The following is a 25,767-nucleotide window of genomic DNA, read 5'->3' on the forward strand; positions in this document are numbered from 1 at the left end:
CTTGCAAAGGCTAACAGGCAAGCAGGAGGATGAAGGGGCTTGAACCCTCCTGGCACGAGGGGGAGGAGGGCTGCAGAGCCAGGCTGTGTGTGGGCAGCACAGTGCTGCCTGCCTGCCTGTGCCTGGCTTGATGCCACCTGTGCCAGGTGAGGATGCACAGCAGGGTGTGATTGGATATGGTTGGGGGGCAGAAGGAAGGGAGGGGATATGAGGAAAGGGCTGGGGTGACATGATGATAGGATGTGAGGGGACAGGAGAGGACAGGATGGGATGGAAGATGGAGAATGGGCTGCTGGATAGGATAGGGGACAGGATGGAACAAGATGGGATGTGAGGAGATAGGATGGGAAGGGTGCTCAGATGGATATCTGCAGCCTTTGGACTGCTCCTGGCCACCTCTCCCTGGCCATGCATCATCATCTTTTAGCACAGGGAGGCTGTCACCGGGGATGGCTGCACTGGCAGGGGGACGGGGGCAGCAAGAGGGGCAGGTGGGAAATGGGGGACAGCCCTCACTCCCCCTCAGTATTTGGGCAAGTTTAAAAATTACCAAGCACAGAAGAGGAGCAGGATCCAAAGGAGGAGGGTGAATCAGCTTGTCAAACGACTCTGGTGGCGTCAGCCCGGGATTATCAGTGTTTATATGCAGAGGGAGCTCTCCTGCACCAAGGCTGCTCCCTGCATAGAAGCATCTTCCCTCCTCCTCCTCCTCCTTCTGCTCCTCCATGCAAAGGGAATATGATGTAAGGTTGGGGTTTTTTGTGGGTTTTTTTTTTGCATGAAACATTTTTTTTTTTTTTTAATGTTTTCTAGCCAGCGAGTAAAGCTGAGACACAGCACAGCCCTGGCCTGGTGCAAACTCCACTAGGCTGGTTGAAGAGCACATTCAGGGCCAGGGCTGTGCCAGCACAGCACACAGGGAATCTTTCCCCTGGGAGAACTGCTCAGGACACCATAATAAATAAAAAATCAAAACAGGTATCTAAATTGCAGCCAAGATCCTCTGGGCAAGGAGAGGGGAGGCTGTGTCACAAGCCAGGGCATGCTTCCTTGCTTCTCCATCAGGACCCACTGTTCAGAAATTTAGGACACACAGCCCAGCTGGAGTTCCAAGATTTGGGCTGTTGGGTTTTTTTCAGATGCTTAAGATCTCTGGCAGGGTGGCTGCTTGCCACCAAGGAAGACATGGGGTCCAAGTCCCCTCCCAGGAGCCTGGGAACCTCTGCCTTGCCCTGGCCGAGGAGTGGGAGAGCTGGGAGCCTGGGATGTGGGCAGACCTCATTGCCCTCCCAACTCTTCTCTTGGCTCTGCATCCTCCTGCTTTCTCTCCCTATGGCCAGGCAGGAGTTTATCCCAGGCAAGAGAACAGCCTTGCAAAATCCTCACCGGCCATGAAAAATGGAAAGCTGGCTGAGCAGGGATGCTGCCTCCTGCAGCCAGCTCTGGCTCTGGGCATTACTGGAGTGGTCGAGCATCAAAACTCCTGCCAGACATTGAAGGGTTGTCCCAGACCCCTGCATTTAAGTGTCAATGTCCTTGGGGGTGGTGAGGGCTGGATGCAGCCATGGCAGGCAGGCTGTGAGAGTTGCTGGTTCCCAACGTCCAGGGAGTTTGCAGCTCCAGAGTCCACTGCTACTAAATGCCCAAAGCTGGGGAACCCAGGGGACTTCCAAAGAGCATCGGACTGTTTTAAAAATACTTTATTCTTTAGAAAATACAGCGTTCAGTACAGTGTGCTCTGCTCCCCCCAGCTTCAACCCCCTGACTCCGCCGAGGTCAAGGCAACATCGGCACGTTCACCCCACAGCTGGAAAGCAGAGGGCAGGTTTCACCGACCCCCTTTCCATCCTCCCAGGGAGGAAGGCGGCTCTCAAGCCCTCACTGGAACCCAGCAGCAAGGTGCTCTCCCCCAGACCCCCAGCACAGCCCAAATCACAGTGCCAAGCTCGGCCCGTGGAGCCCTTGGTGGCTGGGGACGTCTGCGGAGGGCACACAGGGGCTGTCATGCTTCCCCACACAAAGATTTGGGGTAGCCCATGTGATTATTAAGACATGGGGCTGCCCCAGCCCAGAGAGCCAGCTGAAAACCCAGGGGGTAACAGCGGGGAACAGGGGGACCAAGGCTCAGGAGCCCCTCAGCTCCCATCCTAAACAGAGATGGGGCTGAGTCAGGGCTGTAACAGATCCTTCTGAGGGGAAAAGCCTTACTGGGGCTGTTCAAAAAGGGGATGCAAACATCACCCAAAGGCAGAGTGACCTTTCTACAGGTCCAGGCTGAGCTTGGGACTCAGTGGGGAACTTCCACCTCCCGCTGCCTGGCTCTCTGCAGGGAGAAACTCCCACCCCGCCGGAAGCAAAGCCCACCCTACAGGAAGGGGTCCTGCCCACACCCCGAGGGGGTGCAGGATCACTCCAGGCCTGGGGCAGGGGGGCTGTGCACACCAAGAGCAGGACAGGGGAACAAAGTCTGGGGGAGCAGGGAAATAAGCCTTTTCTCTCTTCAAACAGGAATCCCCTTCCCTTTGCATAGAGCAGCTTTCAGGTGAGCGTGCCCTTCAGTCCCCCAGGGACTGAAGTCCCCAGGGAGAGCAGCAGCTGTGACCCTGGGGGGGACAGAGGCAAGGCTGGGGACGTGGCCCTGCTGCTCCCATCCTCCCACGGCAGCCCCAGGGCTCGAACGAGGACGCGGGGAAAGGAAACACCGACAGCCCTGAACCCTCCCCATCGCTCTGCCCCCAGGTGCAACAAGCCATCCTGATGTTTAAAAAAGGAATGAAATAAGGAAAAAAAAAAAAAGGGCAGGGGAAAAAAAAAAAAAGAGGCTGAGATGGAGGGAAAGCTCCCCAGGTCAGCGCAGAGAAAGGTGGGCAGCGCCGCGGGGATGCTGTCTGTTCACCGCCCGGCCCTGCGGGATCTAACTGTCCTCGCCGTTCTCGCCCGGCCCCTTGATCAGCCGCTTCTGTCCCCGCTTGCCCACGGGCCCCTTGGGCTTGGCGAAGGCCTGCTTGAAGGCGTGCTGCTTGGGGTGCACCTCCTCGTACAGGAACTCCGCCGTCAGCTCCGCTCCGTCGTCGATCTCGATCTGCACCCGCAGCGGCAAAGGGAATTAGCAGCTCCCTTGGGTGTTGACACCCGCCTTTGGGGCACACAACTCGCCCCCAAGCCCTCCAGAGGGGCTGGAGAAACGCTGCAGCACAGTCCCTTGCTGATGCCCAGCACGGGTCTCTGCTCCCTCATCTCTGGGTGGGCTCGCACTTACCTTCTTGGCTATCTCCAGGCAAAATTCCTGCTCCACAGTGTCCAGCAACCGGCTCTTGCAGCTGGAGTAGAGCATGCGCTCCTTGATGCTGCACTTGTACCCGGGCATGGAGTAGATAAAGACTGCGAGAAGAGAGCAGGGCTTGGGGTGCTGCCCAGGCCTATGGCCAGGGTACACCAGCTGCATCCTACCCTGGTCACATCTTTTCCAGCCCCGAGAATCCCAGTTTATTCAGTGACAGAAGGTGAGCCATCCCATCCATCATCCCTCCCAAATCTCCCCTGGTTTACCTGTCATGCACTGGCCACCAAACCGCCTCCACAAACCCTCAGTGGCAGCACTCAAGGTCCCCATCCCTATCCCCATCCTTGCTTGCTCCCCATGTGAGTAATGGTCCAGGGAAAACGGCGACCCCCACAGGTTTGAACCAGCCATCCCCAGTGCCAAGGCTCTCACCGACAGACTCCAGGTAGTCTCCCTCATGTGAGTGCTTGTACAGGAAGAAATGGTAGCGAGCTGAGTCCTGGGGGATCCTCTTGGGCAGGTCAGCGATCTCTGTGGGGCTTGTGTGCACCAGGTCGATGGTCTCCCGCTCCAGATCCAGCTTCTGATGGACAGAGGGATGGGGAAGCAGATGGGAGTGAGAGATGGCAGCAAGAGGGAGGGGAGTGGGGCACAGAGGAGCCATGTGAGGGACCTACCAGCTGGATGTAGTTGATTTTCTTCTGTTTGAGTGCCTGGATGGCTTGCTGGGCATCCAGCTGCAGGGGGAAGGCCAGGCCCTGCAGTGTCTGGTGCTTGCTCTCCACACTGATCTCCGTCTTCACCTGGGGATGGAAACCACCTTGAGTGTCAGGGCACAGTGGCAAAGGGTGGGGAAGGGAGAGAAAGGAAAACCAGCCAGTGCTGCAGCTGAAAGCTTCTCATCCAAGGAGCTTCCTGACACCCAGCTCAGAGGGACTACAGCATTAAACTGCCAAAAGCCAGCCAGGCTCAGGATGGTGATGCTTGTCACTGTAGCACTGCTCTGGGAGATCACCTGGGCCCAGCCATGCACCCCTGCACCCCACACTGCACTCCCAGCAAAGACCAGCTCAAAACCAACGTTTCCCAGCGAGTCCCTGACAGCGATACTGCGACCAGTGCTGGCACATTTCCATCTCCAGTCATCTCCAACTGCTACCCGTGTGACAGGAGGAGCCCTGAAATGACAGTGCTGAAATGACCAGTTGCACAGGTCCCCACCAGCAGGGAGGACAACCCACCCTCCTCAGTGAGTTTAACTGCAGCACACAGGCATTCCCTCCAACGCTGGAGCTGGGGAACTGGAGATCCACAGTTGGGAAAGATCCCAGACGCTGTTTTCCCCACAAGCCCTGAGGCTGCTGCCTGTAACCCCTAGTCCAGGAGATCAAACCCCACTTCAAAGAGGGAAGAGGAAGAGATTGCAGAGCCACGGCATTGCCCCGGGTGCCTCCATCCAGCCACAACAGGGGTCCCTCACGGGGACTGGAGGGGAAGGGGGGTCAGGGCGCGGCGGGCACACCATACCTCCTCGGGGTCGGGGTACTCTACCAGCGATGGGCAGCAGCAACAGCCCCCCACCATCTGCCACAGAATACAGGGAGATGGCGTCACCCCGACGGCGGAGGAGCCCTTCCCACCTCAAGACCCCCTCCCAGGGAAACAGCCCAGCAACTCTAACCCAGCTGCTCTGCAGCGAGCATGGGTCCCTTTCCTTTGGGATCTGTTTCGGAGATTACAGATAGAGAGTCCAACCTTTACGTTTTTTTCTTTCTTCATTGCCCTCCCCCTGACAGAGAGAAGGAAGAAAAGTCAAGGCATGCCAAGAGAAACGCAGGAGTTTGAGCTGACATCTCAAAACCACTCGGCAGCACCAAAGTGGGTCTCTTTACAGGGCTGCCCTTTGTTACAGGAGCCTCACATGGCACCCACACCCCTGGGGAACAATGGGCTCGGGTGCCCGGAGCAGAGCATGCAGAAAAACAATGCCAGGAGAAGGAAAACCGGGCATCAAGCAGGTAGAGCAGCCTACCATCTCGGTGCTCGAGTCTTGGGAACAGGAATCCTGCGAGCGTGGGGAGAGGAGACACACTGTCAACAGTACCCTGTGCAGGGATGGGGGAGTGTCTCGTGTGAAACAAGAAGGGATGGGGGACACATGGACATGCCGGGAGGATGAAGCTGTACCATGTCCCTGCTGGAGGCCAGGAAAGGCCAGTCCTGGCAATGTGGGCAGGGAGAGCAGCAAAACATGACACAGGAGATGTCAGAGCTGGGGAGGAGTGGGAGGGAGACCCCCAGCTCCGAGCCTGGGCAGCCCTGCATGCAGTGTCTCTGCCAATGTCTCTGTGCAGAGCCTGTCCCTGCCCCATCTCCTGCTGGCTCCCCAGCTGGGGTGGCCCCAGCCTGGGGTTTGGAGGAAATCCAGCATTTGCAGCAATAGATTTTGGGCTATGCCAAAGGTTTAGGAGGAAAAAAACGCCCAAAGCTCTATCAATACCAAGCATCCTGGAGGATGAGCATCCTCTCGGAAAAGGGAAATAATTGCTTAGGTGGGCACAAAGTCCAGCTGACCTCCAGCTCTGCTGTCCTACCATCCCCTGGGATGCCATGGCACCAGTAAGGGCGGAAGGGAAAGTACACAGGGATTCAGGATACACACAAGCTTGCCTGGTCCCACCCTGTGGAGAGGTGCAGCGCAAGGACATCACCACTGCCAACACCCCCAGAGCCTCAGCTTTCTCTCCTGTAAATGCAAGGAGCCTGGGAGGATTATAGCAGGACTGGAGAGAACTCAAGCTCCAACACAAAGCACACTGAGGTCCAAAAACACCACGAGATGGAACTTTGTCCTAGCAACACCAATTTCCCCATACCCCTCTGTATTTTCTACTCCTTCCCTTTTCAGAAACACTAAAAACTGGCTCCCTGAAACGCTCCCCAGGGCACAGCCCGAGAGCCAAGCATGGGACTGCTGAGCATATGCCACATCCTGGCTGCCCAGCCTTGCTGGCAGCAGGCTTGCCTGCGGGGTCATTTTATATCCCTTTCTTTAGGTTAGATTTTCCCCACCTCCTTCCTCACTCCTAGCACGGTGCTGACCTTGGTTAACGAGCACTTTTCTGTCTTACGGTGAAATCCTCATGGGAGGTCTCTGGTGAAGCCTCTGCTCTACCCACCCTCCAACATAGAAAATAATGACACCCCCTTCCACACTGCGATGGCCCCCCCACCTTTAGTTCCTTTTAATTCTCCTGCCCCCTCCCCCAGCCCCATCAGTGGGATATGCCTGGCTCCCTGCTGTGTTTCTGAACCTGCTACACCTCTAGAAAGACTCCCCACTCGTGGGTGTTAAGCTCAATGCAAAATTCAAAGCTGTTTCTTAGCCCACGGTCTGCTGACAACTCTCAGCTCAGCAAAGCTTGCATTTTCTAGCTATTTAAAAATCTATATAGATATAAAGCAAATGGCAAATTTCCCTAAGCTCCCAAGCAGCTGTCAAGAAAGAGACTATTTCACGACATCACCTCTGTCCATACAGCCCTCAAACTACAGGGAAAGGTTGGCTCGTCCAGCCTAAAACCTGCTTTCCCAAAGGCTGGGCACCTCCCTGGGGGACGTGCAACCCTGAGTCCTTCCTTGCTCAGGGTCAAAGGCCACTGTGCCTGTCCTGAAGCTGCTGCCCTGCAGCCATGGGCTGCCCCTTCCTGCTTTGCTGCTGACCTTCCCCTCCCACCCCCTCTCTGCACTTTCCCAGTGGCTGAGGAGGATCTCAGAGAGCTCCTGCCTGATGAGAAGCACAGTCATGTTCGGGGTGAAGACTGCCAACCTGTCCAGTGTCTCAGAAGGTTGTGCATCAACAATGCAAAAGAAGAGGGGAGCAGAGCCTCCAGCAGCAGCTCCAGGCAAGGGGCACAAGCACTTGTGAGCTGGTGGCTTTTAAAGAAACCATGTCCCTTGCGTTGCTTCCAAAATCCTGACAGATAGGTTGAACACAGCAGGATGTGCAGGGTCCTGGACTGCTAGCAGGGCTTGGACAGACACACAGTGTGAGGTCAGTGCTGAGGTCTGGGATTGCCCTGGGCCCAAGTCCCAGGTCACTGCTGGCCCTGAACACTCGCTCCCACACACTGGATCTGCTCCCCCAAAGGCAACTGCAACATGGAAGCACGTGGAAGGACCCTGTGCACAAGGTGCACACGTGTGTAGGGACCCTGCACGCTGCAGGTAAGGCTGGAGGCATCGCTGTACCGAGCAGGGGCTGCAGGTTGTGAGCTGCTCCCATACAACCCCTCGATCACAGCCCTCTGCTTTGCAGGGCTCCAGAAACTCGCTCCAAGTTGCATTTACTGAGAGTCCTGGGTTTCCCCATCCTGGGGACATCAGTGTGGCACCAAGCACCCAAACCACAGCTCGCACCACCTCCTGCTCCACGTGCAGGGACGAGTGGGCGCAACTCCAACACGGAGACCCTTCACCCAGCATCAGCCACTTCCCACCTTTAAATCCACAGGCAAAAACACATCCATCTTCATCTCTTTCTAAATGTTGCTGATTGCTCCCCATGGTCCAGTGTGACACAGGAGACCATGTACCTTTAAAATAACCCCAAACAAACTAAACAGCAGCAGCAACTCCCTCCAAGAGCTGCGTCTCACAAAGGCGAGGGCAGGAACGGCAGGTCACCCGGAAAATGAGCACCACAAGCACTACTTACCTGGGCCACATGACACTGTAAGACACAGCCCAACACCCCCCCCCCCCAAAACTACTTAATCCTGCAGCACTGGCCAGCCAAGGTGATGGCACAGACATCCCGAGGTGCCAAATGAGCTGCAGAGCCACCATCAGCACTTCTCTCTTCTCCAAGCATGGGAATCACCTTGGATCCCTCAGCACAAATCCTGCCCAACCCCTCCAGGCTGGGAGCTGGGATAACTCCACTGAGACTCATGGTGGAGACCACTCCTTAGTGGCATCTCCCAGACATCCCCCAACTTCACCACCCCCAGACCTGCTTTGGCAGGTGGAAACCTCCTGCCTCATCTTTGCCATTAATTAGTACTATCAGGCTGATTGGCTTCATGTCTTCCAGGCATTTCCTGATCCACCCGTGAGCCCCAAAGCCTCAGTGCAGGTGGAAGAGACAGATGCTACTCTAGAGAGGAAGGCTTTCCATCTAAGGGAAATCCCCTCATCCCCCAAAAAATACTGCTTCCAGGAGGTCTTCCCACCTGGTGAGCCAACCCCCCTCCCTGCCTCAGTGTTTCACCCAGAGGTTGGCATGAATGCTGTGAGATGTCAGCAGGGAGACAATGGTGTTACAGCCTTGTCTGCCCCAGCCCCACCCTGTGACACTTCCACATCCTCTCCAGCATGTAAGCCCCCAAATTTAGGCTAAGATCTGTATTTCTTGGGACAGTATCCCTCATATTTATAGCCATAGAGGAAAAGCATGGGAGAGGATGCTGCTGCAGCCCGAAGATAAGCCTGAATTCTTACTGCTTCCTCCACGACTTCAAACTCTGTGCTGGCTTTCGCCCCAACACCCAGAGGTTAGAGACTGCTGCCTGTTTTCAGCCCTAAACCATCTTCTGACTGCCAGCAAAATGCAGTCCTGTTCAAGGAAAAAAAAAAGTGTAAATTCCTCTTTTTGCCACCACAGTTTGACTGTGAGGAGGCTTGGTCATCTCAGCAAGGGTGAGAACAGGTTAAACTGCAGAGGTACAAGGAAGCAAAGTAAAAATAAACCATCCCTTCTAGCTGAATGCTCATTCCCTGCATCCCACATCCCTTCATGCTCAGAGGGTCTCAAGTTCCTCTCCTGGGGCTGCTGGACACCCACCTCGTTGATGCGGATCTGCTGGAGCTCCTGCTCGGCTGCGGTCAGCGGGGCAGGGGCAGAGCTGGAGGACACGTGCTTTTGGTAACCAGTCAGGGACACGTCCTCCTGCAGACACAGGGACAGGGAGACACATCAGGGGTGGTTATCAGGATGCACCCCTAGCCTTGAGGTAAGTCTGAGCAACCCACTGGGTCTTGGGCTCCCTCCTTACCAGGAGAATCAACCTGAGTAGTGCTCTTGGATGGCTCCAAGCAAATCCCACACTTGATTTTAAACAGTGCCCATGACTGCTTGTGCCTGTTCAGACCACCCTGCTCTTCCCCAGGCACCTGTGGCTGTGGCAGTGTGACTCTTTCAGCTGATTAATGGAGCTCATGAGCATGGAAGTGAGAAGGAAAGGCAGAGCCCACAGCCCAGGAGCAGCAGAGCGGGGCCCCAGAGCAGAGGGGAAATCTTCTGGAGCAGAGTAGGGATCTCCCTGGCTCCCACCAGCACCAGAAGCCCCAGCAGAACTGATGCCCAGGAGGCCCTAGTTGTGCAGCTCCTTCTGCCCATAGAAGAGAAGGAGAAACCTCCATCCAAGGAGGAGGGATAACCCTGGCACACAGGCAGCTGCTGGAGTGACACTGCCACCAGCTGGTGCTTCTCCCACTCAGTGTAAAGCTCCACATCTTGGAACCTTCCTCCCACCTCTTCCACGTCTCTATCACAGACCACAGTGATGTAGGCAGGAGAAGGTGGCAGTGGCCACTCAGGAGACTAAAGCAGTGTGAGGGACCAACCTCTGTGCTGTTCCAGCATCCCACATCCCACCACCCAGCCACTGAGCCCGGGGTAGGCTGCTGACACTCCAAAGTTTCAAAAGGACCCAAAAGGCTTTACCAGGAACCACCACCATACCTTCACTGTGCCAAACATCTCGTCCTTTATGTGCCCCCCTCCGAACTCCTTCTTCACCGTGGCTCTGGTGGCAGCATAGAGCATCTTCAGCCGGACCTGCCGGGGAGAGGGGCGGCAGCGCCGTCACAGAGGGGCACGGGGCACCAGGGTGGTGCCCAGCGCTCACAGCCACCATCCCACCACCAGCTCCACAAACATCAGCCCTCCTGGGAGCAACCACCCAGTTTCCAGCTCAGTCTGATTTCTAATGGCAGCATCCCTGAGCGGGGAGCAGGCGGGAAAACCCATCAGCACTATTTCCGGGGCTGCTGGCGCCTGGTGCAGCCTTGTCAAGCACAGCCCACAATCCCACAGCTTATTCCATGCTTTGCTTTCCAATCCCCGAGCTCCAGTGTGCCGTTTCTCACCCACACCTGGGTTGGAGGAGGTGCTAATACCACTGGAGCCACTTAAAAGTGACTTTTGCCTTTGGCACTTCTATTGCCTCGTTCTGCAACACACAGGGAAGAGGTTTGGCAGGTGCTCCTGGGCACACTGTGCTTTTGCAATAAGATCCTCTGTGGTTTGTTGAAAGATATATATTTAAAATATATATTATTATATAGACCCATGTATATATATACATGTACACATATACACACATATAAAATTAGATATATCATTTTATTATAATTGTATATACATGTGTGTATACATATATGTGTGCATATATAATAATACCTAATTGTTAGATATATATCAAGGAACTCCAGAGGATATTTTTATATATGCATGTTATAATATATAAAATAATATATATTACATATATTTGTGTGTGTATATATATTTATATATATATGACAAGTGCATATATTAACATGGTAGTAAATCTATATAGCATAAAGATTATATAAAATATATAATAAGTATATATATATAAGTATATGTGTGTATATATATATGCACATATGTGTGTATATATATATATGTGTGTATATATATAGATACATGCACACATATATATGTACACAGATGGCAAGCACATATGTTAACACAGCAGTAAATGTCAGGCCCACCAAAAGCCCATTCCAGAGATGTGCTCAACAGGATGGCGTTTTCCAAGCCATACTGCTGACATCCTCTAAACCTGCCTCTCATCCAGCAGCCCTTTTTTGCCCAGTCTTCCACACCAGATTTTGGAGCCAGTCCTGGAGAAGGGCTGGCAGCCACTCCTTCAGCAGAGCAGGGCCAGGCTGGAGGCAACTCAGTGCCAGTGCCGGCTCTTCCCAGCAATGCCTTTGGCCAGAGCCATGGCGGGATGTCTCCATCCTGGCCCTGTGGTCCATACTGCTTCCCCCTCTACATCCCAGCCCTGTCACCTCCTCAGCCAAAGAGGACAGAGACATAGTCCCAGTGCATCTCATCGTGTCTTAAAAAATTCCCCCATCCTCAAAGCAGTCTCCACTTCTTAACCCAGGCACAGTGATGGAGGGTGTGAATGCTCCTCCTCATCCCCAGAGCAAAAGTCACCTTGGCCACCATCTCCTCCCCCCTGCACCTGCCAGAGCACGTCCGTGTCCCCCTGCTGGGGTGTCACAGCCCAGCACGGAGCTCACCGGGGAGCTGTCGGGGGACCAGGAGATGAAGAGCCACTCGTATCCCTGGGCGTTCTGGCTGTCCAGGCGGTACAGCACATAGCACGGCTGCTGCTCGTCCAGCAGGGGCAGCACGAAGGGATCGTAGTCAGCGTCCCAGCGCCGGGACAGCTCTTTGTGGGCTCCCAGCACAAGCTGTTCTGGAAGGAAAAGACAGGGAAGGGGGTGTTAGATGAAGGCAAGGCTCACTCTGCAGGACCAGATGGTGGCTCACCCAAGGGTTCACTGCAGCTCCAGCACCAACGATGCCATCCTGCAGAAAAACAGTGTGACCTGGAGCCACATGCAGCAGTGTACACCCCCAGGTGTGACCCCCCAGGAGATGCCATTGGGGTTGTGGCTGCTTTGGAGGGGCTGGTTTTCTGCCAGCATCCCACTGCCTCCTCAACCATCTCCTCCCCTCCAGTGCTCCTCGCTGCCGAGGTCTCCTCTCTGGTGATCACCTGTGGCCTCCTTCCCCTCTGCTCCCTCCAGTTGTGTAGTTCTCAACCATCTCTTCTTGCTCACAGGGAAACATGAGACTTCTCCAATCCCACCTGGGAAGCTCTAGGGGCACTATAATATCTCACCAGGGACACACCAGCATTTGGGGTGCTGAGAAAAATAAGGGTCTCATTGCAAAATCCACTACCATGAGCCAAAGCTGCTCACATCAGATTCCCTTAACCACAGAGGGGACAAAATGAGAGCTGACACCCAAAGCCTATGTCTGTGGAAATCAGGGGTGTCCCAGAGACCCCAGCCTGGGGTCTCTGCCAGAAGAGACCCAGCCTCTGGAAGTGACCTAAATGTTTCACACACGTGGCAGCATCTCAGGTATCTGGAGGGTATTTTTTCAGCTGCTACACAAGTGGCAGTGGGGCTGGGAGCCCTGTGAGCTGGGCACTGCTCAGCTGGGATTTAAACACTGGAGCAGGCATCCTACAAACATAAAACCCAACCCCTGGTGAGGGTCAAACCAAGCTGTGGGATGGCTGAATGGAAAAGTGTTGGCACTGGAGACGATTAGTGTAGGTTGCTGGAAAACAGTCTGTATTTTTATTCCATTTGTAGATGCAGAAAGGTCTGGGGGGAGATTACAGGACTCAGAACAAGATCTAGGAAAGTCTGGAGGTGCCAAATGAACTGGGGCCTTGAGCAATTGGCACTTGAGGGGATGCTTGGCCTGGCACATGCCCTGCCTGGACCAATGCCCACAGCCCTGGTGCCCACTGGGAGCCAGGGAGCCCCTTGGCTGGGGCACAGCCCTCTCCCAACCCATTCAGGCCAGCAGCTCTAAATCCCATGGCAGGGAAATTTTTAAAGAAAATAGTTGAGTAATAAAGAGTTTGGAAGGAATTACTCTCATCTCTCCTTCCCACCCAAGCAGGACATTCCTGAAGACAGCAGTGCAGCCCTTCCTTGCCCAGTGCCACCCTGGCGTCTGCCATCACACACTGAATCCAGTTATTTGAGCATGGGTAGCACAAGTTACCAGTTCAGTAACAAGGACAGCAGAGAACAAGGTGCTGGAAATACTTTACCTTCAACAAAACTACATGTTTGAAGAAAGAAGCATAAAAACTTCCATGTACCCCTAAAATAAGCACAAAGCTCTGCAAATCAATTTGTGCATCACAAAGGCCTGGGATCCCAAAGAGACTGCAGGAATTTCACCCGGACAAACCCACTGGTAGCTCGTGGGTATCTCTGTCTGCAACACATACCAACACCTCACAATCGGTGCTGACTCACTCCAGGCTATTCCCGGGATGTGACTAAGCCGGACCCCGGGTGTGCTGCTGTGAGCTGGCAGCCTCCAACTTTCCCCTAGGCTCTCTGTAGTTCTGCTCAATCCACTCAGGGCCAAATTTTTCTCCTTGGGAAGAGTCAGGAAACTCGAAACAACCACCCTTCAGCAAAGCATCATCGTCGGCACTGGCTCTTTCAGGCGCCATTTCTGCTGGGAGCTGCTGCTAGAAAAGCAGAGCTGGGAGTGTTTCTGGCCCTCAAGGTGCCCCCAGCACTCACTGCACACAGGCTGCCTCACTCTGAAATGCCTAATAAGGAAGCTCTGCCTTCAGCTCTGGTGGGTGCCATGGTGGAACAGCACAGGAGCTCCAATCTGCAAAGCTCAGTGCACAACAGCACTCAAGTGTAAAGATTGGCACCCAACAGGGAAGTCCACAAAGTCAACCTTGTCCAGAATCCTGCTGACAGTGAGAAGCAGAGCATCATCTAAAAACACGTTGAACCACAAGCTGCTCTCATGCCAGCAAACTGCTGCTGAGCCTTGGTGCACATCCTGCTCTCCCAGCCCTCCTCCATCCAGCCTTAGCTTTTCCCAGTAGGTCTCCAAAGGCAGCATCAGCTCAAATTGCTCCAAAGGGCTGCTCAGCCATAGATGTGGCTTTGGGGATGCGTAGACACAGAGCATCAGCCATAAGGCTCCTTGCACCATCTTCCTCTCCTTCTACCCGCTGTTGCCTGCTCTGAAATGAACCGAGACAAATGCCCAGCAGGGCATAAGGTGTCTGCAAGCCATCAAACAAAGATGGAGGCTCCTCTTCCTCATCCCCTGTTCAGGCAGGGCAGCTGGCACGTCCTCCCCAGCCAGCTTGGGACACAACCCTTCCAGGACCACCATGCTGGAGTCCCTCTGTCTGGCTGTGACATCTGCCTGGATGCTCATTACTGCCCAAAGGTCCATCTCCAGTGGGTACCAGCAGGCTGATCTTCCCTGTGTAACAGAAGAGTGGTGGCCCAGAGAGGCCAAGTGCCTTGTCCCTGAGTCAGGCTGGTGGGACCACCACCACCTTGTCCACAACAGTTCAAGCCCTTTGGCAGAGAGGTGCTCCCACCAATTCTCCTTCCTCCTGCCTACCCACAGGAGCCTCAGGCTCTGCTGCACCTCAGAAGCTTCTGCAGGCACCCAAGTGCCTCCAGAGCTGCCCATGGCTGATCCAGGCCAGGGAAAAGTAGCTGGCAGAGTGGGAGAGTTGGACTGTGAAGCACAAAACACTGCCAGGTGAGGATGGTCCATGAAGCTGCCACTGCCACATTGGACATATAAATATACCCTATTTATCCTCAGCAGAGATGGTAGGACATGTTTTCCACTGATGATAATACGTCTCACTTGCTGGTGTCACCAGCCACAACCCAAAGCCTAAGATCAGGCTTGGGGACATCCATAAATTGCATTATCCTAACACAAACCTGACTCCCACTTTTTAAAAGTAAAAGAAAGTAAGAGCACAAAATTGTTGTCAAAGATGCTCCCAAGAAACAATGTGGATGTCTCATCCCACCATACAGGGACCTGGCCAAGGACAAAGCCAACACAGCTGGACCTGCTGTAGCCCCAGTGATGTGTCCCTTCAAGTGGCATTTTAAGTCTTGCTGCTCTTCTGAACGGGGTTTTGCAGCCACTCCAAAGGTCACTGTGGGCTCCTTACAACCACATCCACCTCAGTATTTGTGGCATGGTCCTGGTGGCCCACCAAGGGAGGTGGTGACAGCAGCTTGGCAGGGCACTAATGTCCCTGCTGCTGGAGAAACAAGTCATTCATATGCAATTGTATGAGGCTGAGGTGATGGAAAACCTACACTACAGTGGCTCCCTGCTGGGATGTTCAATCAGTGCTTTGCTCCACTCGCTTGACAGATGCAGAGGCCACCCAAAGGCACCTTCCCATGGGACAAACACAGCCAGGTTGGTGCCACCTGCATCCTGGGCTAGGGGCAGTTGCAAGAGATGGGATGGCTTTCTGAGTGTAGCATCCCTTGTGGGAGGAAACTGGGGCCCTGTGCTGGGCCCTGTGTCACAGAGCACCCCCTTGCCCACCCCTGCCCCAAACACCTCCTTACCTGGTGTGGGATGCCACATCCGAGGAGGAAGATGCCTGTGCATCACCCCCAACAAAGGTCCCATGGTCCCTGCAGCAGTTTGTCACAGGGTTCCCATCACAATTCCACACAAGAGCAGCAAAAGCCCCCCAGAGCCCAGCACAGATCCCGGACACCAGTGCTGCTCTGCTGGCAAAGTCACTGCTCCCCGTGGGAGCTGCCCCAGGGCTCCAATAGCTGCTCACCAGATTTTGGGCTTGTATTTCAGGTCTGGGCTGCCACGTGCCAGGAAACCCCAGCAGCATTTTCCTTGAGGTTTCCAAAAACACAAGCTGGCACCACAGTGGTGAATACAAGAGGAGGAGAGGAAACAGAGAACAGACATGGTGTAAATCAAAGCACTTAAAAACAGGACTTACCATCCTCGATGATGACCTTGATGAGCCGAACTGAACCGTTCCGGGCTTTGGCAAAAAAGTCCCTTAATTCTGTGGTGGCTGAAAGAACCAGAAACATCGTGATCAGATTTAGCAATCAAAGGAGGTGCTGGGCTCTCGGTGACTGACCAGGGAGGGGATCGACTTGGTAGGATAGAAATTTAAAAATTTTTTGTGAAAAAATTAAATCTCTGGTGCCAAAAAATAATTATAATAAAAAAATAATACTAAAAAGCCCAAAAAGTTGGGAGTAAAGTGCTGCGTCTCCCTGAGGTGTCACAGTTAAATAGCAGCTGGGAGCACATGTGATCCAGAGAACCTGATACTTGGCCTGGGTGAACATAATCACCCAAATTTAGACGATGGCTTGGCCAATGCAGGCAGGGAGAGCTCAAGTGACAAGTTGATTCGCTTTCCAGAGCGGCGGGGTTTGCATACTAGGGGTGGTTGGAAGATGTCCCGACTGGCTGTGACATCCCGGGCTTGTGACACACGGCAGGATGCTGCTCCCGAGCGGCTGGGAACCAGCACGGCTCCAAACTGGAGACACTGGTTTGAAGCTGAGCCCTGGGGAAGGGAAAGGCAATAGCCCCAGGGTTTTGCTCCGGAGCCAGCAGGGCTTTGATTGCACAAGGCTTTTGGGAAGCGTTTAGGGGAGCCACCTTCCTGCTCATCCCCCATCCCTGAGACTGGACAATGGCAACCGGTCTTCAGCATCCTTCCAGGAGGCAATTGGAGGCAGTGGATATCAAAGGAGCAGCCCATAGCCAGCATGGGAGGCTTCATCTCTCCACCCTGAAAGCATTACTGGCACAGAGCTCCCCATCCCACCCAGGACATGCTGCGTGTGAAGGCGATGCCCATGCCACAGGCCTGGAGGGGCTGACTCCCTGGATAAGGAACGTCTCCCAGGTCAGCTCCCCCTGAAATCCCTTCAGTTACACACCCAAGCCCTTTGCTGGATGCAGCCATGCAGCCAAGGGGGTCCTGTGAATTCAAAGCTGCTGCACTTGTTAGAAATACTAAAGAAAATGGCACTGCAAAGATTAGAGACCTGGGCAGATGCCCCTCAGTCCACGCCAGGATCCGTGCTCAGTTCCCATCAGCAGCCCCCTGCTCCTGGTGCCTTGCTCTGCTACCTGCCCATTACTGACGGCTGTGCCAAAGCAGCCAGCAGCAGGAGGGAACCCTGCTTGGGTCCCTGGAGCCTGAGAGCATCCTTGGTCAAGGCACTTTGCAAAGGAAGCCATCCCTACATCAGTTGGAAAGGTGCAGTGGTGGGACGTGCCACAACAAGGGCTGTATCCATTCTGGTTCAGTCCCTCCAGCAGTGGGTTGGCACAGCCCCAGCATCACCACAGGAGGAGCCTCAACATCACTCAGCACCCACCCAAGGGACATGGTGGCCAAGGACTGTCACACAGCAGTGCCCTCTGTCCGCTGGAGCCACACCCTGGGCTGAGGCACTACCTGCAGCTGTCCCAGCCACGAGGAAGAAAGAATCTCTGGGGTGCCCCCAGGAAACTCCTGCCTGTCCCCCACAAGTGACACTTCTGCGATGCATCTGTCCCACCAGCTCAAAGCCTGCCATGGTCAGAGGCCCAGGTGGCTTCCCCTCCCATGGAGAGAAGAGGCACACATGAGGAAGAGTTTCCAGGCTGGTTCCCTGCAGGCAGCAATGCTACCATACAAACTCAGAGAAGCATTCCAACAGAACCCCATGGGAACAGGCACACAGACACCCCAGGGAAGGCACATCACTCCTTAACGGCATTTTAGGGGCCACTCAGGTGTTTTGCTGGTGTAATCCTACCACAAGCAAACCACCCTTCTCCCTCCATCAGCATCAAGGCATGTAGCCCTCCCAGTTCCCAGAGCAGACCTTCACCCTCTCCCAGTGCCAGCTGGGAGCTCAGCCTGCTCCTGCTGTGCCCAACCAAGGATACTCCGATATTTTTAGCCCCTTTCTCTGTTGAGAGTGGCTGTTTCCTTCTGGCAGCATCTGTGGTTACAGCAAACACATGAGGCGGAAGAGGAAGAGAAAGGGAGACATTTATACATTTATACACCCAGGAAACCTCGGGCAGGAGACAAAAGCTCCTAACAAGCATTAAGTTTCACCAATTCCTGTTAAACTGCCATAATGGGAGAGAATAACATCCGTCTTGGACGTTTCTACAGCATCAACTTTGGGGAAGAAACAGGAAAGCTCTGCAGCACTAACCGGCTTGCAAATCCCTCCAGCCTGACCTCATCCTTCCCAGAACCCAAGGGCATGTGGGGGGTGTGGAAAATCAGGAGTCTGGGCAAATGCAACCTGCTAGCCCACTTGGAAACGCTAGGAGTATAGGATCAATGGCTGGGATGATTGACAGTTGAGTGATTGACAAGTGATGACCAAGAGCTGGGACCTGTGTAGGCACAGAAGGGTTGAAGGGGATGAGGATAAGCATGGATGCTGCCAGACAAGCCCAGCACACCACAGGAAATACCACAAGGTCTGCCAAGGAGGAAGACTATTTCCAGAGGAGACAGCAGTAATAAAAAAAAAAAAAGAAATCTCAGAGGGGGCTTCCAAGATTTAAATCTGCTAAAATAAAAAAAAACAAAAGCAATTTTCATTTAAATAAAAAAAAATCACCAGGGTGTCTTCAACATCCCCTTTTGCCTCTCATGACGCAGATCCAAGAGACAGTGAGAAGGGAGAGGAATAAACCAGCGAAGGTTTGAGCATGAGCTTGGCAAGTGTTTCATTACGGCAAGATTATGATTTAATTGGCACAGCAGACTTGACGAGATGGCTCACATGCCTGAAGTATCAATACAGAAGTCCACAGTTGGCTCTGGAAGAAAGGCAGGGAGGAGACTTCACCCTGGAGATGGTACCTCTGCCACATGGCACCTCCCTGCCCAGAAGTCTCCAGGACACAACTCAAGGGCTGAAAAACCCACATGTGGGGAAACCATAAAAACCAGGGAAAGGAAGGTGCAACAGGGCAGAGGACTGGAGGGGACCCACACATCCAACTCACCCTCTAGACATGAGTTCCTGGAAAATCCTGGAACAAATAATCCAGAAACAAACCCAAGCTGGGCTACAGCCTGTGTTGATCTACTGTGACCAAATTGCATGAGATCCCTCACGCTTCTTCCAGCAGAGCCACAGACCTGTGGGCTTCAGGGGTCTCAGCTCTGGTTCTAAATGTCTCAAGCCAGCTTAGAAAACATGGGGGTGGTGAACCTCTATGGCATGGACACAAAACCGCATGGATAACTCACTCAAGGAGGTATCAGAGGTTGGATCCAGCAAGGTCTCCTGGGGACCTGTGGTGGGTCCAGGTTTATCCACATTTCCATGAACACTTCTGGCAGCTGCAATAGTGCTTCCTGCAGCTGTAAGGTGGGAAGCTAGAGGAGATGCAAGCACACGCTGGAGAAAAATTCACTGTTCTTTCAGGAGACTGGAGAAATGGGCTGGGAAAAAAAGAAATAGGATAAAACTCAACAGGAAGCCAAGAACTGTAACTAGGGGAAGGCCCAGCTACAATGATGCAGGGCAGGGTCCAGCAGCTCCAGAGAAGAGAGCTGGGTCACAAGCCAAGTTCAGGTTAGTTGCTTCACGTTGTGGCAGGCAAAGTCATTCGTGAAGGCACGAACAAGAGCATGACCATGTTATTTGGTGCTGACAAGACTTCAGACAGAGCAGGAACAGCACATCCAGGCTCAGCATCGTGCAAGGAGCAAGGCACAGCACAGACAGCATCTGTGCCAGAAGGCACAGTGTGTGGGAGAAACCAAAGGAACTGGGGCTGGTCAGCCCAGAGCAGAGAAGAAAAATCATAAACAGTTTGTACTGGTTTTCCAGCCAGAAATATCAGGTCCCACCTTGGCATTTGGGAAATCTCGTGATGAGGGTGATCAAACCCCGGGAAAGACAGACACCAAGTATCCAATCCTGCCCTGAAAAACTGCCAGAAATCCTCCTGGGATGTTGCTGCTTTGAGGCAGGGTGAGCTTGGTGGCATCTGAGGAACCTTCTGGCCTTTCTACAAGGCAGCCCTACTGTCCACCCTCCTGGCAGACATGGTGGGCACAAGCACCTCTGCCTCCTCAGCCACCCACCCAGCCCAAAATCTCCTCCAGCCACTGAGTCGTGCAGCACCTCCCTCTCCCACTTGTTCGTAGGCTGCAGATGAGTTGTCCCCTACTCATGAGCCACCTGCACTTAGCAGCCTGCTAACAGCGTGTCCCAGGTCCCCTTGCACCACACAACCTCCCTGCCCAGTGACATCTGCCACCCATTTGGGACAGAGGGCTGAGCAGAGCCCTCAGCACCAGAGCACCCAGGCTGGGCAGCTCACAGCGTGGCAGGGAGGTGATGGTTTGGGCAGTGCTGGCCTTCAGGTGGCCCTGATTCTGCAGGCAAACTGCCAGAGGACAATTGGAGCTTGTGGTGGGAAGGCACAGCGGTGCCTCCCCTCTGGCAGCACAGAGCAGGCACAGCCCAAAGCCTGAACCCCTGAGCTGGGGAAGCAGCAGGGCAGCCAGATCCTTGCACCTACTGCTCAGACGTGCTGTTGGCAGCCAGAGCAGACACTGCCCTGCCCTGGGATGGGGATGTGCCCCTTTGTATCAGTCCCCAGGAGATTTCAATGCTGGGCTTGAGGCATCGTGCTTGCCTAAACTGCTGAAAGATGGTGCTTGCAGGTACCACCCCATCAAACGCCATTCCCAAACGGAGCCTTTTTCCGATGTTTACAGCCCCAATTAGCTTATCTGAGCAAAGCCGGGCTGTGAGGAGGCCGGAGGGGGAGAGAGGCACCCGGCAGTGATGACAGCCGTAGCCACAGCAACGGCCACTCTGTCCCTGGGGATGCCAGGGTGCCAGCGGAGCCGCCCGCGCAATCCCCAGGGAAGCACCGCGGGGATGGGGATGGAGGCGACAGCCACGCCGCCTCCCCCGCACCAACCCCTCCTCCATCCTGTTCGCTCGTCTGGGCAGCAACAGGTTTTTGCTTATTTGACCCTTCCCAATCCCCCCTCATCCCGGTGCCAGCACCCAGCTCCCAGATCAATAATACATGCTCCCTGAAACAGATGCCTCTCTCAATAACATCGAGTCACCTTGTCCTCCCCGATGGGAAACCCGAGCCCCCAGCCATCAATCTTTCATTCCCTGGACATAATCTTCAAGATGATGCCGCTCTAAGTGGCTGCTTCCCTTTCACTGTCCAGGGCACAAGCATGCCTGGGATGCAACAGGGAAACTCCTGCCAAAAAACCAGCCACAAACCCGGGCAAAACTTGTCCAAGCTCCAGGGAGGCTTGGCCAGACAGAAGTCGAGATGCTGATGAATAAAACATTCATTATACCTGCACTACCCACGCCTTCCCTGCCCAGCCGCCTCTGCCCAGCTCCTGCCTGGGCGTCCAGGAAAGGACACAACTGCAACAGGCACAGAACAGCTTCTGCTGCTGCTAGAATTCCTTCTTTTCAGTCTATCCCGGTGTAACTCCGTCACGCAGCGCCTGCTCAACCCGCTTGCTGCAGGGAGCTTTGCTGCTGACAGACACGCATGGCCAGTTTAAGCGCTAAGAGGATTTTATTCCTCACCGTGGAAAAAAAAATAAATATGTCCTTGCATGGAATCTTTTCTGTGGGGAAAAAGCTACAGATGTCAGAAGAAAATAGAAAGAAGGAAGGGAGGGAAAAAGAGGGCAAGAGAGGAAGGAGACAAGCAAAGCTTTTCTCCTGATTTTCTGTGGGGCTAGGCTGTATTCCTGCAGGATTTCACACGGATGGCTCCTGGTCTGTAGTGCAAATCCTGCCCAGAGACTTTGAGCCAACACCAGCCATTTGCTTCTCAACACCCAATTTTCCACATGGGTGCCCATGACCTGTCCTGTCTCCATCTTGCCACCTCAGATCAGAGTTATTTTGCCCTTCCCTTGCTCCAGGGTGGGCAGCACCCACCCTGCAGGCAGCATCAGTCAGATCCCAGAGCAAAGCAGTGGTGCCTGCAGAAGTAGCTGGTTGCTGTTGCTTTTCTCTGCCTAAGTAAAGCCACCAGTGGGATCCCTGGTTTGGGTACTGAGGGGAACAGAGGGCCAGGGACAGACCCTGGCAGTGATCTCCTTGCGTTTACAGTCTCTCAATGCACACTTTCTGAAGGATTTCCTCTCCTCCACCATTTTAGGTGTTTAAATTTAAGGGGTTTGACACCTCAGTGCATTTGTCTGGTCTTCCACCCACACTTGCCATCCTGGTCATCCTGCCATGCCATCCACCTGGATATGGGCCATTCCCCAAAGTGGGCATCAACCTCTGAGTTGGGTGTTGGCCCAAGAAAGGAGCTCACAAGCAGAGACTGGCTCCTCAAAACCATCCTTGCAGCAGTTTGGTACCCTCTGTCCCCCATGGATAGCAGGGGCCAGGAACCAGCCATCCCTTCTCCTCCTCCGCTGATGGTGTGATGTGACATGTCCCTGGTTAGGGGGTTATCCCAACATTCCAGCCACAAAGCTGCCCTGGATTCAGGTGTCCAGGTGCCTCAGGAGCCAATGCTGCCTCCCAGGACAGGAAGAAGAGAGGGGCTGAGGATGTGGTGGATGGGGAGTGAAGGTCCTTCTTTCCTCCCACTGAAGAGCCAAGAAGCCAGATATCTTCCAAGGAGACCTTTGCAGACTCAGCAGCTCCTGTGTCCTTCTTTTCCCTCCTTTTTTCCCATCTTACAGTATTCCTGCCTGTGTGCTTAGGCTTCTCCATTCCTACCAGATGTTTTCCTAATGCAAGATCCAGACCTGGGGCAAAGTGGCAGCTCAGCTGTGGATGGGAGTGAAAATCCTCCCCCATCCTCAGGTCTTGCCACCTCCCCCAGAAAAAGCAGCCACCAAACTCTATTTTTGGGTTGAAGAAACAACATGCATTTGGTTTCTTTACCTTCTAGATGAAAAAAAAATACCCTCTAAGAGACTTTTTCTCTCTACCCAGAGGTCTTGAAAGAGATCCCAGAAGCAACTGAAAGCAGATGACTTCCCACCAGCATCAAAGCCCTGGTTCAGCATTGCCTTCCTAAGGTTTTAAACTCAAGCAGTGAATGCTGTCCCCATCTAACGCTGCTGAGGGCAGAACATGGACTGCAAAAATACTCAATGAATCCTCCCAGCTGCAGCTAAAAAGTAGGTTTCCAGCCCCAAAAAGCCCGCAGCACCCCTTGATAGCTTCCAACCGCCTCCCCAGCCTGGCAGTCTCCATGGCAGCCTGGTTTTCTTGCTGGCACCTTCAAGGGAGCTGCCAGGGATACACAAAAAAAGCATAATTAGCCTCTTGCCCCTGTAAGAAAGGCTCAGCCCTGATTACACACCCTGAACCTGCAGCTCTCACTGCCACTGCTTCCCCTCCCTGGGGACCACCTACATCTCCCCAAAAGCTGGAATGACATGGTAGCCTTGTAGCAGGGGGCTCCTCCAGGGGTTCCCTATGACCACATCACCCTGCTCTCACATGGATCTAGCACAGTGTGGAGCAAAATCCCTCACCAGCTTGTCCACAACCTCCCCTAAGCCAGCCACCGGATCTGATCGTAATTCCCCTGGGAGCAGATGCCTTCCTGCAAACAAGGAAGAAATGGCAATGAAAAAATACAAAGCAATGGGTGCACACAAAGATAACAAGGCCCCAGGAACCAGGAAGATGCAGAAAATCCCTCCTCCTCAGCAAACAACAGACCTCAGCACCTCAGCAGAGGGGATGAAAGCAGCAGTGGGATTGCTGTTCCTCATTCGATATGGAATCTGCTCCTTGCTGAGCTAACGGATTAATTTGATCACCGTGCCGGGGTGGGGAGGACTGAAAGACCCCAAATCCCCCTTGGGGGATTCCTTTAGAGCCTGGAGTGCCCCATTTGAGCACCGCAGGTGTTGGAGGGGCAGATTTGCACTCAGAGAGGAAACAGAAGCTTCCCGGAAGAGGGACCACGCAGGAGGGGATGGAGAGAGGACCCAGAGACGCCCAAGATGCTGCGACAGCAAGGCCGCCCAACACAAGCTATTTTCCATAACCATGGGGAGGTTTTTATGCCACTGCCAGCTCAGGGATCTGCTGCTGGGCCAGAGCAGTCGGGTCAATCCCCACCCTGCACTGCTGCAGCTCCTCAGGGGAAGTCTGAGTCCCTTCCCCTTTCCCTCAGAGCGCTGCTGAAGGGGCACGTCACATCCTATGGGCAATGGTGCCTCAGGGTGACTCCCGGCACTGGTCGAAGAGGGTTTGCCAAGCGGTGGGCAACCAAGGTCAGGGAAGGTCAGTGCTCTCAGAGGGAGCCAACCTGGCACATCTCTCTCCCCAACAGCCACAGGGAGCCAGGGAAGATGGCACTGGTGGCATAGGAGCAGCCGGGTGCAGCTGGTGAGCAACAGGCAGCAGCCTCTTGGGGCACACAGCACAAGAGGCCCTGCCTGCCCAAACCCCACAGGGAGCTCTGCAGAGCGGGACCGGCACACTCAGAGTTCAGGTGGGCACTGGGGTCCATCCTGCCGATTTTTTTCTTTTTTCTTTTTTAATTATTATTACATTTTTACAACACAGGGATCATTTAATTAGAGCCTGAACTTTAGGATCTAAGTTTAAACCAGAAACAAAGAAATCTGAACCCAAACGCTGTCAACAACCTGCTCTCCTGGGCAAAGCAGGGGAAACATCCAAGCACCATCGCTGGCCACTTCTGAGCTACAGCCCCCGCTGGAGCATCTGGAGGGGAAGGATGCTCTTGGCCATGCTCAAGGAACAAGGATGGTCATGGCACTAAGGAAGAGCAGGCACGAACTCACACCCTGGTGCACAGGTGCCAGCCCTGAGGAAGGGAGCTGTGACAATGTCCCTGCTCTCCTCCCGGGACATGCTGCGGGGCTGGATTCACACCCGACCACTCGGAGCAGGGCTCCAGGGGTGGCTGCTCTCACATCCCTGCTCGCATATTGATTCGGTTACATAAATTATGCAGCACCTCTACACCTGATTAATATTGCTAATTGAGCTGGGAGGTGGGGGGCAGGAGGGAAATACCGTGAGGACACACAGTCAGTCATGCACCAAGCGCACCCAGAAATGCAAAAGCCGTCGTCTCGGGGCGCTGGCTGAGTCCTGGGGGGAGCGGGCGGAGAAGCCGGGGAGCAGGAAAACACTCGGGCTCTGGGCATCTCCCCTGGGCTGGGGACAGCCGGGGACAAGCATCCGCGCCGGGAGGGGCGGGGTGGCCGGGGCTGCGGCGAGGCAGATGTGCGTGACACTTCTGCCCGAGCGTGTTACAGCGGCTGTTGAGCATCAGCCCAGACAAAGGATGCGGGAGATCCCCGCACCCGCGGCACCCCGGAGCCAGACCGCCCTCCCGCAGCTCCTCCCGGCACCCAAACGCTCCGAGCCTGACTCAGTGTCCCCCTCCCCCGCTACTCGCAGGAAACCTGCCGGCTCCTTCGGGAAGCTTCATCTTATCGCCTCCATCACCCCCGCTGTCGCGACACCGCCCGCATCCCACCCGCGGCGGGGCCGGGGATGTGCGGGGCGCGGCCCCGGCGGTGCCTCCCGCGGGGGGCGCAGCCCGGCCCGGGGAGGTCCGGGGGCTGCGGGGGTCCCGCGGGAAGGGCCGGGGGGTGACCCGCGCTCGGCGGGCGCCGCTCACCGTGGATGCCGGTCTGGTGAGTCATGGCTCCGCTCGGCTCCGCTCCGCTCGGCTCCGCTCCGCCGCGTCCCGGGCAGGAAACGGCTGGGCAAGGCAGCACCGCCCGTTCCGGAGCGCGGGGCCGCTCCGCTCCGCGCCGCCCCGGGGCGGGACCGGGGCCGGCCCC

The 25,767-nt window shown here is 54.6% G+C and overlaps 1 protein-coding gene across 1 annotated transcript; it reads right to left on the bottom strand.

Annotated features, from left to right (window-relative positions):
- Nucleotides 1–1,682: 1,682 nt before the first annotated feature.
- On the bottom strand, nt 1,683–25,701 carry TWF2 (twinfilin actin binding protein 2). The gene is given in 13 exon segments (XM_027640657.1): nt 1,683–3,082; nt 3,260–3,381; nt 3,716–3,866; nt 3,961–4,086; nt 4,811–4,867; nt 5,316–5,387; nt 5,390–5,503; nt 8,001–8,015; nt 9,129–9,233; nt 10,029–10,124; nt 11,624–11,802; nt 15,910–15,987; nt 25,602–25,701. Coding segments are annotated over 13 exon segments (1,308 nt in total). The 5' UTR covers nt 25,627–25,701; the 3' UTR covers nt 1,683–2,914.
- Nucleotides 25,702–25,767: the final 66 nt, after the last annotated feature.

Source organism: Corapipo altera, unplaced genomic scaffold (assembly GCF_003945725.1).
Source record: "Corapipo altera isolate COAL_440 unplaced genomic scaffold, ASM394572v1 55, whole genome shotgun sequence".
Taxonomy (NCBI): domain Eukaryota; kingdom Metazoa; phylum Chordata; class Aves; order Passeriformes; family Pipridae; genus Corapipo; species Corapipo altera.